We start from the raw sequence: 18,254 nt of genomic DNA, 5'->3' as shown, positions 1-18,254 counted from the left end.
AATAGCTTTAGCAAGCAGAATTAAGGAGAATCCCAAAGCTTTTTATACTTACATAAGAAGCAAGAGAATAATGAGAGAAAGGGTTGGCCCACTAAAGGATAAGGAAGGAAGGTTGTGTGGAGAACCTGAGAAAATGGACATGGTGAATGTTGAGATTAGAGAGAGAAGTTTGATTTCTCAGGATCGTGTTGACATAAGTAGGGAAGATGTGTTGGATAGGCTAAAGGATATTAAGGTGAACAAATACCCAGAACTGGATGAGATCTATCCCAGGTTGCTGAGGGAGGCAAGAGAGCTGGGGCCTTGACAGTATCTTTGTGGCATCCTTAAACACAGGTGAGGTTCAGGAGGACTGGAGGGTTGCTCATATTGTACCCCTGTACAAGAAGGGTAGTAGGGATATTCCAGGTAACTACAGAACAGTGAGCCTGATGTCAGTGGTGGGAAAGTTGCTGGAGAAAGTACTGAGGGATAAAATCTAGTTATATTTGGAAAAGAATGGGCTTATCATTGGTAGGTAACATGGTTTTGTGCGGGGGAGATCATGCATAACCAACTTAATAGAGTTAATTGAGGAAGTGACCAAATTGATAGATGAAGGAAGGGCTGTTGATGTCATATACATGGACATTAGTAAGGCGTTTGATAAGCTTCCCCATGGTAAACTAATGGAGAAAGTGAAATCCCATGGTGTGCAGGATGTTCCAGCGAGGTGGATAAAGAACTAGTTGAGCAACAGGAGACAGAGAGTTGTAGTTGAAGGGAGTTTCTCGAAATGGAGAAAGGTGACCAGTGGTGTTCCACAGGGGTCAGTGTTGGGGCCACTGTTGTTGTGATATACATAAATGGTGAAAGTTTGTGAGAAGATTTGTAGCTCGGGTGCTCGTTGTTGTGGTTCTGTTCGCCGAGCTGGGAGTTTTTGTTGCAAACGTTTCGTCCCCTTTCCCCGAACGGAGAGTTCACCACGAAGGTATACAGAAAAGCCACACACACAGACCAAGTCCTGAACTATGAAAGCAACAACCCCAACACACACAAATGAAGTTGCATCAGGACATTATTCAAAAGGGCCACAACACACTGCAGCACACCAGAACTACAAAAAGAGGAAGAAGAACACCTATACAAGGTATTCAACAAAAACGGATACCCGCACAATTTCATCAACAGATGCCTCAGGGAAAGACAATGAAATGAGGACATGCCACAACCCAAAGGACTGGCCACACTACCATACATCAGGAGCATTTCTGAACTGACAGTCAGACTGCTGGGACCACTAGGACTCATAACAGCACACAAACCAACAGCCACTCTCAGACGATAACTCACCAGGACAAAGGACCCGATACTCTGCATGAGCAAAACCAATGTAGTGTACAAAATCCCATGCAAGGACTGCACAAAACACTACATAGGACAAACAGGAAGACAGCTAACAACCCGCATCCATGAACACCAACTAGCCACGAAATGACACGACCAGCTATCCCTAGTAGCCATACACTCAGATGACAAACAACATGAATTCGATTGGGACAACACCACTATTATAGGGCAGGCAAAACAGAGAACAGCAAGGGAATTCCTAGAGGCATGGCACTCATCCACAAATTCTATCAACAGACACATCGACCTAGACCCTATATACCGGCCACTGCAGCGGACAGCTACTGACAACCGGAAGCGGCAGATTCAAACCAGTATAAATGCTGGAGGAATCAGCACAGAAGCGCTTCACAGGAGGCTCCCAAGCACTGAAGATGTCACCTAGACAGGGGACGAAATGTTTGCAACAAAAACTCCCAGCTCGGCGAACAGAACCACAACATACATAAATGATCTGGAAGAGGGCATTGTTGGTCTGATCAATACATTTGCAGATAACACCAAGATTGGTGGAGTAGCAAGAAAGCATAAGGGACTGTCAAAGCATACAGGAGAATATAGATAGACTGGAGAGTTGGGCAGAAAAGTGGCAGATGGAGTTCAATCCAGACAAATGTGAGGTGATGCATTTTGGGAAGTCATATTCTAGAGTGAATTATACAGTAAATGGAAGAGCCTTGGGAAAAGTTGTTGGGCAGAGAGATCTGGGAGTTCAGGTCCATTGTAACCTGAAGGTGGCGACACAGGTGGATAGAGTGGTCAAGAAGACATATGATATGCTGGCCTTCATCATAAGGGGTATAAGAACTGGCAGGTCATGTTAACATTGTACAAGACTTTGGTTTGGCTGCATTTAGAATACAGTCAAAAGGTAGATTTTACCCTTTCTTCCCTAACTCAGGGATTGAGAACAGATACCTGGAATGATTCTCCCCCTCCCCCCCCTAACATAGGGATCGGGAGCAGATACCCGGAATAATTCTTCCCCTCTCTCCTGAAACCAAGAATTGGAATAGGTACCTGGAATGATTCTCCCCTTCCCTTCCAAAACCAGGAATTGGGAGCATGTACATAGAATGTGTCTCCCCTTCCTTGACTGACCCAGGGATTGGGAACAGTTACCTGAAATAGTTCTCCCCCTCTCTCCCGAACCCAGGGATCGGGAACAAAGGCTCCTTGACCCAGATTGGAGTCTGATGTTCAGTAAAGTACTGACCCAGTCCCGTGGCGAGGAGATGCCAGCTGAAAGTTTGACTGTCCTGGGAGCAGATGCAAGTCATATGTTCGGTGTTACTTTCTGCTGTTACAGTAAATCCCTGGGCAGTGAGCAGGGTCACTTTCACCTGAGGAAAGAGGAAATGGGTAAATGTGCCACAACGCAGGACTCAGTCCAGAAGTTCACAGCTAGTCTTTGGGTCATCTCCACAAAAAGCAGGACAGGATCCAACCCGGCCAATTACCGCCCCAATCATCAGTAAAGTACAGGAATGCAGAACTATCAAGTAGCAACTGCTCAGCAATAACCTGTGTATACCGTCTCCAAGCTGCATTGCTAATATTCACTGAGGTAACTTCCAGACCCACGACCAATACCATATGGACGCACAAGGGCAGCAGCTGCATGGGCAGAGTACTTACCAGAAGTTCCCTTTTGAGCCACTCACCATCCCAAGCTGGAAATATATCACTGTTCCTTCAGTGTTGAAACCCTTGAATTCTCTTGCAAAGAACATTGTGCTATTGGTTGACCCACATGGACTCCAGTAGTTGAAGAAAGGACCTCAGCAATGGTTAAGAAATGCTGGCCCAGCCAGAGCCACACACATAGATCTTGTGAAGGAATAAACAAGTACTCCGCCCTGAGTTTGGCATCCAACATGATGAGCAGGAGTAACAGACAATTCGTCCCCGGTCTGTATCCAGCTAACATGATGCCATAACTGGTGTAGTGCTGGCCAAAAATGGCAGGGAAGAGGTTGGTACCTCATTCCAGTGTGGAATAAAAAGCAGGCGAGTTCACTCACCACAAGACATTGGCTCAGGTAGTTGAAGACTTTGGCGTTGAGAGTGAAGCCCTCGGTTCTGACAACAGCAAAGGGCAGAGCCAGTTCGACGAAGAATGGTTGAAATGCCTTGAAAGTGGCAGTGTTGGAGATTCCAATTCCCACATGGCTAGTACAGAACATGCTGCCCTTCCATTCCGTGATAGAGTCTGGAACTGTGATGGGGACAGAGACAATCCCAGAGGATCTGAGGTGAAAGAAGGTAGTCATGGAATTGGAAAAGACAGTATGCACTGAAATAAAAACCACCTGCAGTGAGATCCTTCAATAGTGCGGCACTCTTTTAGTACTGACCTTTGACAGTGCGGTACTCCCTCAACATGGACCCTCTGACAGTGCAGCACTCCCTCGGTACTGACCCTCTGACAGTGTGGCACTTCCTCAGCACTGACCCTCTGACAGTGCTACAGCACTCCCTCGGTACTGACCCTCTGACAGTACGGCACTCCCTCAGCACTGACCCTCTAACAGTGTGACACTTACTTAGCACTGACCCTCTGACAGTGCTGCACTCCCTCAGTACTGACCCTCTGACAGTGTGGCACTCCCTCAGTACTGACCCTCTGACAGTGTTGCACTCTCTCAGCTCTGACCTTCTGATAGTGTGGCACTCGCTCAGTACTGACCCTCTGACAGTGTGGCACTCCCTCAGTACTGACCCTCTGACAGTGTTGCACTCTCTCAGCTCTGACTTTCTGACAGTGTGGCACTCCCTCAGTACTGACCCTCTGACAGTGTTGCACTCTCTCAGCTCTGACCTTCTGATAGTGTGGCATTCGCTCAGTACTGACCCTCTGACAGTGTTGCACTCTCTCAGCTCTGACTTTCTGACAGTGTGGCACTCCCTCAGTACTGACCCTCTGACAGTGTGGCACTCGCTCAGTACTGACCCTCTGACAGTGTGGCACTCCCTCAGTACTGACCCTCAAATGGCGCAGTACTCCCTTAGTGCTGATAAACCAATGGCCTGGTGCTCCCTCAGTACTGACTATCTGACAGTGTAGTACTCCTCAGTACTGACTATCTGACAGTGTAGTACTCCTCAGTACTGACCCTCCATCTGTGCAGTCATCCTTCATTACTGAGCAACTACTTCCCCAACAACCCTTTCTACTCAGTAATTGCCCATATCCAGACACTGCGACTGATCTCAGTAACCTGTCCACCACCAACAACTCTTCCTAGTCTGTAACCTCCTAAATGTCTGACACTGCAACCGATCTCAGTAACCTCCTCTAGAACCTGCCTCTGTTATGTCATATTGCCCTAAAGCTGAATATCCTTTACCCACTACAGCCATATATCGGTCACGTCCTCCTGCCCCTACCCTCCTCCATTTCTTTACAATCTATTCTTGTGCTACCTTCTCCTAGCTCTTACATAACTTCCTACCTGACACCTCCTCCAGCATCTACACCTTACCACAAATCTACAATGCAATCTCGATCCTATCAGCTTCCCTATCTCTGCAACTTCATCTTGGACAAAGAACTCTCCCTATCACTGTCACCTCATCCAGCATCGACACCCTTCCCTACTTATCCAATATTTCCCCAATTTCTATAAGTTCCTCCTGTCACCCACCATATCCCTATAAAATTCTCCAGCCCCTGCCACATTTCCAAACACTGTAGTCTCCTCTATCCCTATCCATCTTCCATTCTCTGTAACCTACTCCATCTCCTACACCCCACAATGTCTTTGTAACATCCTCCTGTCACTGCAACATTCTCCAACTCTATAATTTTTTCTATCCCCTATCCATCTTCCCTTCTCTGTAACTGTCCCAACCCCCTACAACCAGTATGGTGGCACAGTCGGGCAGCACGGTGACACAGTGGTTAGCACTGCTGCCTCACTGTGCCAGAGACCTGGGTTCAATTCCCGCCTTAGGCAACTGTCTGTGTGGAGTTTGCACATTCTCCCCGTGTCTGTGTGGGTTTCCTCTGGGTGCTCCAGTTTCCTCCCACAGTCCAAAAAATGTGGCTAGGTGAATTGGCCATGCTAAATTGCCCGTAGTGTTAGGTGAAGTGTGTAGTAACTGGAGGAGATAGAGATAGGGTGTTCCAGGGGCTGGAGGTGGGGAATGTAGTCTGGGTGGGTTGCTCTTCGGCGGGTCGGTGTGAACTTGTTGGGCCGAAGGGCCTGTTTCCACACTGTAAGTAATCTAAAAAACGCTCCTTATCCCTGAAACCACCTCCAGCCCCTGGAACACCCTATCTCTGTAATCTTCGCCAATCTTTAGACATCTTCAAATCTCTGTTATTTCTCCAATCCTTACAACCTTGCCTATCACTACTATCTCCTCCAGGAACGACACACCTCCCTTCCTCTGTAAAATCCTCCAGTGCCTGCAATACACCCTTTCTTTATAACTATCTCTTCCAGTCCCAACACTCCTCATCGTTTCTGTGATTCCCTCCAGTCCCGATAACACCACATTTCTTTCACCTCCCTCAACTGCTCCAAACCTTCCTATCCCTGTAGCCTCCTCTAGTCCCTGCGAACTTCCCTCTAGATAACCTCCACCAGTACCTGCACACTTCTTTATCTGTGTATCCTCTTCCAATCTTTAAATTCTGCCCTAAATGCATAACTTCATCATTGCCCTTCTGTAATGTCCTCTAGCCTCTCCATCACTCACTATCTCTGTATCCTGTTCCAGTCCCTGCACCATGCCTATCTCTGTAATCCTTCCCCAATCCCTATTAACTCTCTCTATCTCTGTAACCTCCTCTGTCCCCTAGACCCCTCCCCATTTCCATAGCCTCCTTCAGCCATCACTATCTCTGTACATTCTTCTTGCCCCTGCACATTTCCCAATTGGGAACCTCCTCCAGATCTAATTTCCTGCACAATTCTCTAAACCCAGCCTGTGTGCACCACCCCAGCCAGAACTCTGGGACTCTCCCAGATTAATTCCTCGCTTACCTGACAGGGACAAGATCCCAAATCCATGTCTCCGGAAAGTATTTTCGGATTTCGATGATGCGTCTGGGTGGTTGAATTTTGTTAGCTTCAATGTTGATGTTGAGTTCATCAGACACATCTAACATTTCTTCTGCTAATACTGGCATTTCATCCACTTCCATGTCGTCCATTTCTACTGAAAGTATAGGAACGGACAGCAATTGTTTAGCAAAACATCGAGGGCTGATGGGCCTGTACTGTGCTAGACTATTCTATGTTCCATGTTCTATGTTCAAAAGGTCATAGTTACACACTGAGGAGGTGATGAGTCCCATATTTTGGGGGTGACCAAGAGTGTTTCTAAAATTTATTCAGAGAAAGATGTGGAGTTGAGGTTCATAGTTTGGGGAATGTGATGGGATCCACCGTTGGTGTGAGTCAGAGGGGGTCTCTTGTTTTTATTCTCTGTAATGCATTCAGGGAATGAATGAGTCACCAGCTGGACGAGCACTCATTACATGTCCTTGGTTGGCCCTTGAGAAGGTGGTGGTGACCTGCCTTCTTGAAGCTGCCGTCCATGAACTGTGGGTAGACAATGCCTGCAGAGAGGCAACTCTAGGATTTTGACCCAGTGACACTGAAGGAATGGTGATATATTTCCAAATCAGCAAGCAGCTTTGAGGGGAACTTGTTCCTATGTATCTGCTGCCCTTTTCTTCAAGCTGGAAATGCGCATGGGTTTGGAAAGTGGTGTTTAAGTATCTTTGGTGAACTTCCATTAAGCATCTTGTAAAACAGTACACACTGCTGCTCCTGAGCATCGGTGGTGGAAGGAGTGGATATTTGTGGATTTAGTGCCAATCAAGTGGCTGCTTTGCACTGGATGGTGTTGAGCTCCTTGAGTGTTGTTGGGACTGTACACAGCCAGGCAAGTGGGAAGAATTCCGTTGCACTCCTGACTGTACTCACTGCTGTATTCCAAGCCTCTGACTTGCTCTTGCAGCCACTGTATTTCTATGGTGAGCCCAGTGCAATTTCTGATCAATGGGAAACCCACAATGGTGAGAGTGTTAATGATGTCATTAAATGACAAGGGGGAGTGGTTCGATTCTCTTATTTGGGATGTGATGCTGTCAATGTGGATTTCACTAGTTTCCTCATTTCCCCTGCCCCCACCTCATCAGAGTTCCAAATTTCCAGCTCAGCACTGCCCTCACAGCCTATCCATCTTCCTTCCTACCTACCCACTCCGACCTATCACTATTACCCTCACCTCCAAATACCTACTGCACTCTCTACCCACCTTAACCTCAGCCCCACCATCACCTCATTTACTTCACCACCCCCTCAACTCACAGCCTCATTCCTGATGAAGGGCTTTTGCCCGAAATGTCAATTTGCTGTCTGCCCTGCTGTGCTTTTCCAGCACCATATGCTCAACCATCTCCCTCTAAACCCTTCCTATTCATATACCCATCCGATGTCTTTTAAATGTTGTAATTGTACCAGCCTCCACCACTTCCACTGGCAGCTCATTCCATACACTCATCACTATTAAAAAGTTATATCTTTTCTCTCACACTCTAAACCTATGTCTCTAGCTCTGGAACCCACCGACCTCAGGGAAAAGGCCTTGCCTATTTACCCAATCCATGCCCCTCATGCTTTGAAACTTCTATAAGATTACCCCTCAGCTCCCAGCACTTCAGGGAAAAACAGCCACACCCTAATCATCCTCTGCCTATAGCTCAAATCTCCAACCCTGGCAACATCTTTGTAACTCTTTTCTGAACGCTTTCAAGTTTCGCAATATCTTTCCGATAGGAAAGAGACCAGAATTGCACACAATATTCTTAGAGTGCCCTAACCAATGTCCTGTACAGCAGCAACATGACCTCTCAACTCCAATACTCAATGTTCTAACCAATAAAGAAAAGCATTCTAGACGCCTTCCTCACTATCCTATCTACCTGAGACTCTATGTTCAAGGAAATATGAATCTGCACTCCAAGGTCTCTTTGTTTATCAACACTCCCGAGGACCTTACTATCGAGTGTATAAGTCCTGCCTGATTTGCTTTACCAAAATGCATTCCTCACATTTAACGAAATTAAACTCCATCTGCCACTCCTCAGCCCAATGGCCCACCTGATCAAGATCTTGTTGCAATCTGAGGTAACCTTCTTCACTGTCCACTACAACTTCAATTTTGGTGTAATCTGCAAACTTATTAAGTGTGCCTCTCATAATCACATCCAAATCATTGATATAAACGATGAAAAGCAGTGGACCCAGCATAGCTTAATGAGTAAGTAGAAAATGTGATAGGTCACATATTTTTGGGAATGAAATGAGGGGATGCATATCCTGTGATGGGAGAAGGAGGAAATGAAGATCCTGGAGTTTTATTAGCCGGGGATGGGGATAATGAAATGTTTTAACATCTATTTGACTTCCTCCAACTGTTCTACTGAAATCTAGAGCAAATAACAATAACAGCCTTCCAAGCCTGCGTTGACATATTTTGCTCATCCATATTAAAACTGTCTTCACTTACAGGATCTGTTTCTCTCTATCCCCTTCCTAGTCTGTATTCGTCCGGATGCTTCTTGAATGCTGCTATTGTGCCAGTTTCCACCACCTTCTCTGACAGTGTCTTCCAGGCACTCACCAACCTCAATGTGAAAAACCTGCCTTGCACATTCCTTTTAAACTTCACCTTAAACTTCACCCCTCACATTTTGAACCTGTGTCCCTTGGTAATTGACCCTCCACTCTGGGAAAAAAAAACACATACTTCCCACTCTTTCCATATCATTCACACTATTGTAAACCTCTATCAGGTCACCCCTCAACTTCCTGCATTCCAGTGAGAACAAACCCAGTCTATCCAACCTCTCTTCATTGCTAAAATCCTCCATACCTGGCAACATCCTAGGAAATCTTTTCTGTTGCCTTTCCAAAGAATCCATGTCTTTCTGGGAGCATGGTGACCAGAACTGCAGCAATACACCAAGTGTGGCCGAACTAATGTTCTATAAAGCTGCAGTATAACTTGTCTGTCCTTATACTCAATGCCCCTTCCAATGAAGATAAGCATGCCATAAGCTTTTTTTTAGACAAGAGACAATAGGTGCAGGAGTAGGCCATTCTGCCCTTTGAGCCTGCACCACCATTCATTATGATCATGGCTGATCATCCTCAATCGGTATCCTGTTCCTGCCTTATTTCCATAACCCTTGATTCCATTATGCTTGAGAGCTCTATCCAACTCTCTTGTCTACCTCTGCTGTCACCTTCAGTGATCTGTGGACCTGCACACCCAGATCCCTCTGCATATCGATACTCCTAAGGGGTCTGTTATTCACGGTATAATTTCCACCTGTACTTGACCTTCTAAAATGTATTACCTCACACTGGTGCAGATTAAATTTCATCGGCCATTTTTCTGCCCATGCCTCCACTGGATCTATATCCTGTTGTATCCTCACTATCAGCAACTCCATCAATCTTTGTATCATCCAGAAACATACTAATTAGACCAGCTATTTTTTCCTCTGAATCATTTATATGGACCACGAACAGCAAGAAATCCCAGCACTAATCCCTGTGGAACACCACTTGTCGCAACCCTCCATTCTTAAAAGCATCCCTCCATTGCTGCCCTCTGGCTTCTATAACTGTACCCATCTTACCAGCTCACCCCTGATACCATATGAATTCATCTTTTGTACCAGTCTGCCATGAGGAACCTTGTCAAAGGCTTTCCTGAAGTCCGTGTAGACAACATCAACTGCTTTTCCCTCATTAATCATCTTCATTACTTCCTCAAAAAAATTAGTGAGACACGATCTCCCCCACACAAAACCATGATCTCTATCATTAATAGGTCTATTGGCTTCGAAATGCATATAGATCTTGTCCCTGAAAATCTTTTCCAATAATTTCTCTACCACTGGTGTGAGGCTCACAGGCCTGTAATTTGCTGGGTCATCCCTGCTCCCCTTCTTAAACAAAATGTCTTTCAATGCTCCAGCAATTTGTTCTCTTGCTTTCCTCAACATTCTGGGATAGATCCCACCAGGACCCAGGGACTTACCTGCACTAATATCTTTTAAAATGTGCAACATCTCTTCCTTTTTAACAGCAACTTGGCTGAGGTTTTCACATTCTCTTCCCTGAGATCATCCTCCATCAATTTCTTCTCTTTGTTGAATACTGACACAAAGTGTTCGTTTAGGACCTTTTAGCCCTTCTAATTCCTTGTTTAGGTCCTTTCCTACTCTCCTTATATTACTCCAAAGGCTTCATCAGCTCCCATCCTTCCAGACCTTACATATGCTTCTTCTTTTCCTTTTTGACCAAGGTGATCCAAGGTTCATATAATTTGCCATACCTATCCTTCATTCTAATGCCACTCTAGTCAACTGCTGTTTGAAATATTCCCACATATCTGATGTAGATTTACCCTAAAACAGCCACCTCCAATCAACATTCTTCACTTCCTGCCCAATACTGTTGTAGTTCACCTTCCCCTAATTTAACACCTTCACCTAAGAACTGCTGTTATCCCAATCAATAAGTATCTTAAAACTCACAATATTATAGTCACTCTTCCCAAAATGACCTCCACTGAAATTTCACTCACCTGGCCGAGCTCATTTCCCAAAACCAGGTCGAATAATCACACCTTCCCTGGTTGGACTGTTTACATACTATGTCAAGAAACCCTCTTGAATGGTTCTACCCCATCCAAGACCTCAGCATGTAGTGAGTCCCAGTTAATATAGGATTAGTTAAAAGCACCCATCACAACAACCCTGCTGTTTATACATCTTTCCAAAATCTGTCTATATATTCTCTCCTTGATCTCTCCCTGGCAGTTGGAAGACCTATAGTATACCTACAGCATTATGGTTTCACACCTCCTGTTCCTGAGTTCCACCCAAAATGCCTCGCTGCACAAGCCCTCTAATGTATCCTCCCTCAGTACAGCTAGGAGATACTCATTGAGTCATAGAGATGTACAGCATGGAATCAGACCCTTCGGTCCAACCAGTCCATCCCATCTGTCAGTACCTGGCCCATATCCCTCCAAACCCTTCCTATTCAGATACCCATCCAAATGCCTCTTAAATGTTGCAATTGTACCAGTCTCCAACACTTCCTCTTGCAGCTCATTCCATACACATATCACCCTCTACATGAAAATGTTGCCCTTAGGTCTCTTATAGTCTTTCCCTTCTCATCCTAAACCTATGCCCTCTAGTTCTGGACTCCTCAATCCCAGAGAAAAGACTTTGCCTATTTACCCTATCCATGCCCCTCATAATTTTGTAAACTTCTATAAGGTCACCCCTCAGCCTCCAACACTGCAGGGAAAGTAGCCCCAGCCTATTCAGCCTCTCCCTGTAGCTCCAATCTCCAACCCTGACCACATTCTTGTAAATTCTTTCTGAACTCTTTCAAGTTTCACAATATCCTACCGATAGGAAGGAGACCAGAATTGCATGCAATATTCCAACAGTGGTCTAACCAATGTCCTGTACCGCTGCAACATGACCTCCCAACTCCTGTACTCAATACTCTGACCAATAAAGGAAAGCATACCAAACGCCTTCTTCACTATCCTATCTAACTGTGACTCCACCTTCAAGGAGCTGTGAACCTGCACTCCAAGGTCTCTTTGTTCAGCAACACTCCCTTGGACCTTACCATTAAGTGTATAAGTCCTACTAAGATTTGCTTTCACAAAATGCAGCACCTCCCATTTATCTGAATTAAACTCCATCTGCCACTTCTCAGCCCATTGGCCCATCTGGTCCAGATCCTGTTGTAATCTGAGGTAACCCTCTTCGCTGTCCACTACACCTCAATTTTGGTGTCAAATTTACTAACTGTACCTCTTATGCTCGCATCCAAATCATTTATGTAAATGACAAAAAGTAGAGGAACTAGCACTGATTCTTGTGGCACAAGAAAAACACCCCTCCACCACCACCCTCTGTCTTCCGCCTTTGAGCCAGTTCTGTATCTCAAGGCTGGTTCTCCCTGTATTCTGTGAGATTGAACTTTGCTAACCAGTCTCCCATTGGGAACGTTGGCGATCACCTTACTGAAGTCCATATAGATCAAATCTACTGCACTGCCCTCATCAATCCTCTTTGTTATTTCTTCAAAAAAACTCAATCAAGTTTGTGCGACATGATTTCCCATGCACAAAGCCATGTTAACTATCCCTAATCAGTCCTTGCCTTTCCAAATACATGTACATCCTGTCCCTCAGGATTCCCTCCAACAACTTGCCTACGACCGACATTAGGCTCACCGGTCTATAGTTCCCTGGCTTGTCTTGACCGCCCTTCTTAAACAGTGGCACCATGTCAGCCAACATCCAATCTTCTGGCACCTCACCTGTGACTATCGATGATACAAATATCTCAGCAAGAGGCTCAGCAATCACTTCTCTAGTTTCCCACAGAGTTCTAGGATACACCAATCAGGTCCTGGGGATTTATACACTTTTATGCATTTTAAGACCAACAGCACTTTCTCCTCTCTAATAGGGACATTTTGCAAGGTGTCACCATATATTTCCCTGCATTCTATAGCTTCCATATCCTTTTCCACAGTAAATACTGATGCAAAATACTCATTTAGTGTCTCCCCCATTTTCTGCGGCTCCACACAAAGGCCACCTTGCTACCTTTGAGAGGCCCTATTTTCTCTCTAGTTACCCTTATGTCCTTAATGTATTTGTAAAAACCCTTTGGATTCTCCTTAATTCGATTTGCCAAAGCTATCTCATGTCCCCTTTTTGCTCTCCTGATTTCCCTCTTAAATATACCCCTACTGCCTTCTTCTCTTCTAAGGATTCACTCGATCTATCCTTACATATGCTTCCTTCTTTTTCTTGACCAAACCCTCAATCTTTTTAGTCATTCATGCATTCCCTGCACCTACCAGCCTTTCCTTTCACCCTGACAGAAATATACTTTCTCTGGACTCTCATTATCTCATTTCTGAAGGCTTCCCATTTTCCAGCCGTCCCTTTATTTGAGAACATCTGCTTCCAATCAGTTTTTGAAAGTTATTGCCTAATATTATTAAAATTGGTCTTTCTCCAATTTAGAATGTCACCTTTTAGATCTGGGCTATCCTTTTCCATCATTATTTTAAAACAAATAGAATTATGCTCACTGGCCCCAAAGTGCTCCCCCACTGACACCTCAGTCACCTGCCCTGCCTTATTTCCCAAGAGTAGGTCAAGTTTTGCACCTTCTCTAATAAGTACATCCATATTGTGAATCAGAAAATTTTCTTGTACCCACTTAACAAATTCCTCTCCATCTAAACTCTTAACACTATGGCAGTCCCAGTTTATGTTTGAAAAGTTAAAATCCTCTACCATAACCACCCTATTATTCTTACAGATAGCTGAGATCTCCTTCCAAATTTATTTCTCAATTTCCCTTTGACTATTAGGCGGTCTGTAATACAATCACAATAAGGTAATCATCCCATTCTTATTTCTCAGTTCCACCCAAATAACTTCCCTGGATGCATTTCCAGGAATATCCTCCATCAGCACAGCTGTAATGCTATCCCTTATCAAAAATGTCACTCTCCCTCCTCTCTTGCCTCCATTTCTATCCTTCCTGTAGCATTTGCATCCTGGAACATTAAGCTGCCAGTCCTGCCTACCCCTGAGCCATGTCTCTGTAATTACTATGATATCCCAGTCCCATGTTCCTAACTGTGCCCTAAGTTAATCTGCCTTCCCTGTTAGGCCCCTTGCATTGAAATAAATGCAGTTTAATGTATTAGTCCTACCTTGTCCCTGCCTGACTCGCTACTATTCTCAACAGTACCAGTCTCAGATTGATCTCTTTCCTCACTATCTCTCTGTGTCCCACCACCACCCCCCCCCCCCCACCCCCATCTCACTAGTTTAAATCCTCCCGAGCAGCTCTAGCAAATCTCCCTGCCCCCTTCCAAGTTAGGTGCAATCTGTCCTTCTTGTACAGGTCACTTCTACCCCAAAACAGATTCCAATGATCCAAAAATGTGAATCCTTCTCCCATACACCAGCTCCTCAGCCATGCATTTATCTGCTCTATCCTCCTATTCCTGCCCTCACTAGCTCATAGCACCGGGAGTAATTCAGATATTACTACTCTCGAGGATGTCCTTTTTAAATTCCTGCCTAAGTCTCCGTAATCTTCCTTCAGAATCTCAACCTTTTCCCTTCCTATGTCATTGGTTCCAATGTGAACAATGATCTCCTGTTGGTCCCTCTCCCCCTTGAGAACATTCTGCACTGTCTCTGAGACATCCTTGACTCTGGCACCAGGGAGGCAACACCCATTCTGCTTTTTTCGCTGCTGGCCACAGAAACGTCTGTCTGTATGTCGGACTATAGAATCCCCTAACACAATTGATCTCTTAGAACCCAATGTATCCTTTGTTGCATTCGAGCCATTCTCATTACCAGAAACTTGGCTGTTTGTGCTACGTTCCCCTGTGAATCCATCACCCCCTACATTTTCCAAAACAGCATACTTGTTTGAAAAGGAGATAACCACAGAAGACTCCTGCACTAGCTGCCTACCTCTCTTACCCTTCCTGGAGTTAACCCATCTATGTGACTGTATCTGAGACTTTCCCCCTTCCTATAACTGTCATCCATCACATACTGATGCTGTTGCAATTTCCTCATTGCTTCTAACTGTCTCTCGAACCGATCCATTCGATCTGATAAGATTCGCAATCAACAGCATTTATTGCAGATATAATCCGCAGTAACCCTTAAACTCTCTTTAAACTCCCACATTTGACAAGAAGCACATGTCACTCTACTAAAGGCCTCCTTTACCAGTAATGTAAATACACCACAGCCCCCTTCTTATCTCCCTTTCTATCACACCTGAAATATCTATTCAGCTGCCAGTCTTTCAGCCAAGTCTCTGTAATCACTATAATGCCATAGTTCCAAGTACTAACCATTGCTCTAGGTTCATCTCCCTTGTCTATTGTACTTTTCAAGTTGAAACACATGCATTTCAGACCACTTCTCCCGCTGTTTACAGCAGTGTTTCCCTGGCTTAGTAATGTTTGCCTGGGTCACCTCTGCATCAATTTCTGCATCTACTGCGCACACCTCTCATTTCCATCCTCTGCCATATGAGTTTAAACCCTCCCCAACCACTCTCCCATGTCCAGTTTGTACAGGTCCCACCTCCCCCAGAACTGGTCCCAATGTCCCACAAACCCTCTCTCTCACTGTATCTTTTTAGCCACAGAGCTACAGAGAATTTCTCACAGCTCCACAGTAATGTTTGAAGCGTACAGTGAACATACCTGCATCAAAAAACATATACATTATGGAGTCATCATAAACCTCATCGATGAAACAGTTGGTGGGTTTGTGAAATTTAGCGTCTGTCAGAATTTGCAGTCCCATGGCCTGTTCAGTCAATCAGAGAAAATTGTTGACATTACAGCAGACGGAGCATGTCAGAGGATGAGAAAGAGAGAGCGAGAGAGAGAAGGGGAGGTTGATGGTTGAGGTTGGTGGTGGGGAAGAAAGGGAGTAAAACAGGAAGAGAGACAAAGGGAGGAAAGATGGAAATAGATTGGACAGAGTGCAGAGGAGTAGGGAGGGTGGACATGACAGGAGGAGGATACAGGACAAGAGATAGCAAGGAAGAAAGGGGTGAGGGGTGAATTGAGAGAGGGGTGTAGCAGGAGTAAGTGACAAGAGAGAAAGTGGTCTGACAAAAGGAAGAGTAAGAGGGAAAGTGGAAGAGAGATAAATGAGGGAGATTGGTCAGAGAGTGTGAACAGGGAGAGCAGAGGAATAGAGAGACAGGATAAAGTGAAAGAAGGAAAGAGAGAGTGAGATAGAGGGGGAGGGGTGAAGTTAGATTTGGGGAAGAGAGGGAATGTCATGTAAAGAGAGTGAAAAGTAGTGGAGAGAGGCAGAGAAATGCAGTGGATTACTCCATTTCTTCATCAACTCCATCATTTGACTACATCCCCCTGCATCCAGTCTTCTTGCTCTTCATCTGCCCTCCAGGTTTCCATCCCATCCACCTTCAATTCATCCATCTGCCTGTCCCTCAATCACTTCCCACCCCTTTTCATCTCTCTCGCCACCCTCTACTTTGCTCATTTCAGATCTTCATTTCTCAGTCTCCCTCTCCCTCCTCCAGCTCCTTCTCACCCTTCTGGCTGTTTCTCCATCCAGTTCTCACTTTGTCTCCATGTCTTTGTGTTACACAACTCTTTCTGTATCTTTCACATTTTGTGTCTCAGCGCTCTTTCTGTCTTAGCCACAATTGCTTTTTCTCCCCATCTTGCTTTTGCCTCATTCAATTCTCTGTCTCTGTCTTCCTCTCTCTCTGTCCCTCTCCCTATCTCTCCCACTCTCCACGTCTGTGTTTCAGTCTGTCTCCGTCTCTGTCTGCCTCTGTCTGTCTCCCTCATATTCTCTCTGGGCCTGCTTCTCTCCCTCTGTCATCTCTCCCACTAGCGCTATCCATGTTTGCCTCTGTCTTTCTCATTCCTGCTGTCTGTCTCTCACTCTCCCTATTTGTCTCTCTGTGTCTGTGTTTCTGCCTCTCCCTGTCTCTCATTCACTCTGTCTCTCTGTCTTCTCTCTCTCTCTCACTCTCCCTTCTGTCCATCTGTGACTCTATCTGTCTCTCTGTCTCAAACTGTGTCTTTCCCCATCTGTCTCTTGCTCTCTCTCTCTCTCTTCCACTGTCTCTCTTTGTCTGTTACTGTCTCTATTTCAGTCCGACTCTCTGTCTGTCTCTCTTTGTTTCCTGCACTGTCTCCCCCCTCCCTTCCTTCTCCTCTCCAGGCTACCCACTCCCCAGCCAAGGGTCTTCATTTGTGGTGGGATTTTGCAAGAGGTTACTGGTTGATGAAATGACCTTGAGAAGTTGTCCGAGGTCTCCCATTGCTAGCCCACTGGGCTCAGGCTTTGAAAAGGGATCTTGGAGCTTGCAGTAATGTTCCTCATGACTCTTGAGATCGTTTGAATAATTCTGCAGATCCTGCACTGGCAGCAAGGAGTAGATCTGGTGAATAAGTGTACAAGAGCACATCAGCAGCAGGAAGATCTGAAGATCCCATTTCCATTACAAAACACGTCAGAGGAGCTGTCAATCTTGCTGCAGGGCATTTGACAGCAATTCCACCAGGGAAGTCTTCACATGACAGCAAGTCACCTCAAATAAGCTCATATTATCCAGAACCTCAGCAGCAGCAGGAACACAATGTCAGACGGAAGCAGTCACTGGCTTACCCAGATGCTGCCAATGCTACTGAGTTTCTCCAGCAATGTCTGTTATGGTCTTATCCAGAGATCACCGGACAGGAACCAGGATCAGATCGCTGAATTCATTCCTCCCCTCTCTCTCTCGCTGTATGTGACATTGGTAAGACCACATCTGAGGTACTGTGCACAGGATTGGTCACTGTAGTTGCATAAGGATGCTAATGTGATGAATGCAGATCAAAGAAGGTTTAGATTAAAGGAACAGGCCCTTCGGCCCAACAAGTCCACACTGACCCTCCGAAGAGCAACCCATCCAGACCCATTCCCCTACGTTTACCCCTTCACCTAACACTATGGGCAGTTAATGCATGGTCAATTCACCTAACCTACACATCTTTGGACTGTGGGAGGTAACCGGAACACCCGGAGGAAACCCACGCAGACACCAGGAGAATGTGTAAACTCCACGCAGACAGTTGCCTGAGTCAGGAATTGAACCCGGGTCTCTGGTGCTGTGAGGCAGCTGTGCTAACCACTGTACCACCGTGCCGCCCATTAGATTAATACAAGAATGTGTGAATCTCCTCATGAGGAAAGGTTAGACA

General features: G+C 45.5%; 1 protein-coding gene across 1 annotated transcript in view; it reads right to left on the bottom strand.

Moving 5' to 3' along the window:
• Nucleotides 1–18,254, bottom strand: part of LOC132833894 (alpha-2-macroglobulin-like) — a 159,556-nt gene that overhangs the window by 41,906 nt on the left and 99,396 nt on the right. The window contains exons 14-18 of the mRNA XM_060852554.1: nucleotides 17,303–17,449; nucleotides 15,723–15,828; nucleotides 6,384–6,558; nucleotides 3,414–3,639; nucleotides 2,606–2,732 (exon numbers count right to left, since the gene is read on the bottom strand). Of these exons, the coding sequence (XP_060708537.1) occupies nucleotides 2,606–2,732; nucleotides 3,414–3,639; nucleotides 6,384–6,558; nucleotides 15,723–15,828; nucleotides 17,303–17,449 (781 nt within the window). The remainder of the gene's footprint in view (nucleotides 1–2,605; nucleotides 2,733–3,413; nucleotides 3,640–6,383; nucleotides 6,559–15,722; nucleotides 15,829–17,302; nucleotides 17,450–18,254) is intronic.

The sequence above is a fragment of the Hemiscyllium ocellatum genome, chromosome 38 (assembly GCF_020745735.1).
Source record: "Hemiscyllium ocellatum isolate sHemOce1 chromosome 38, sHemOce1.pat.X.cur, whole genome shotgun sequence".
Taxonomy (NCBI): Eukaryota; Metazoa; Chordata; class Chondrichthyes; order Orectolobiformes; family Hemiscylliidae; genus Hemiscyllium; species Hemiscyllium ocellatum.
This window is presented reverse-complemented; position numbering and strand designations above follow the sequence as displayed.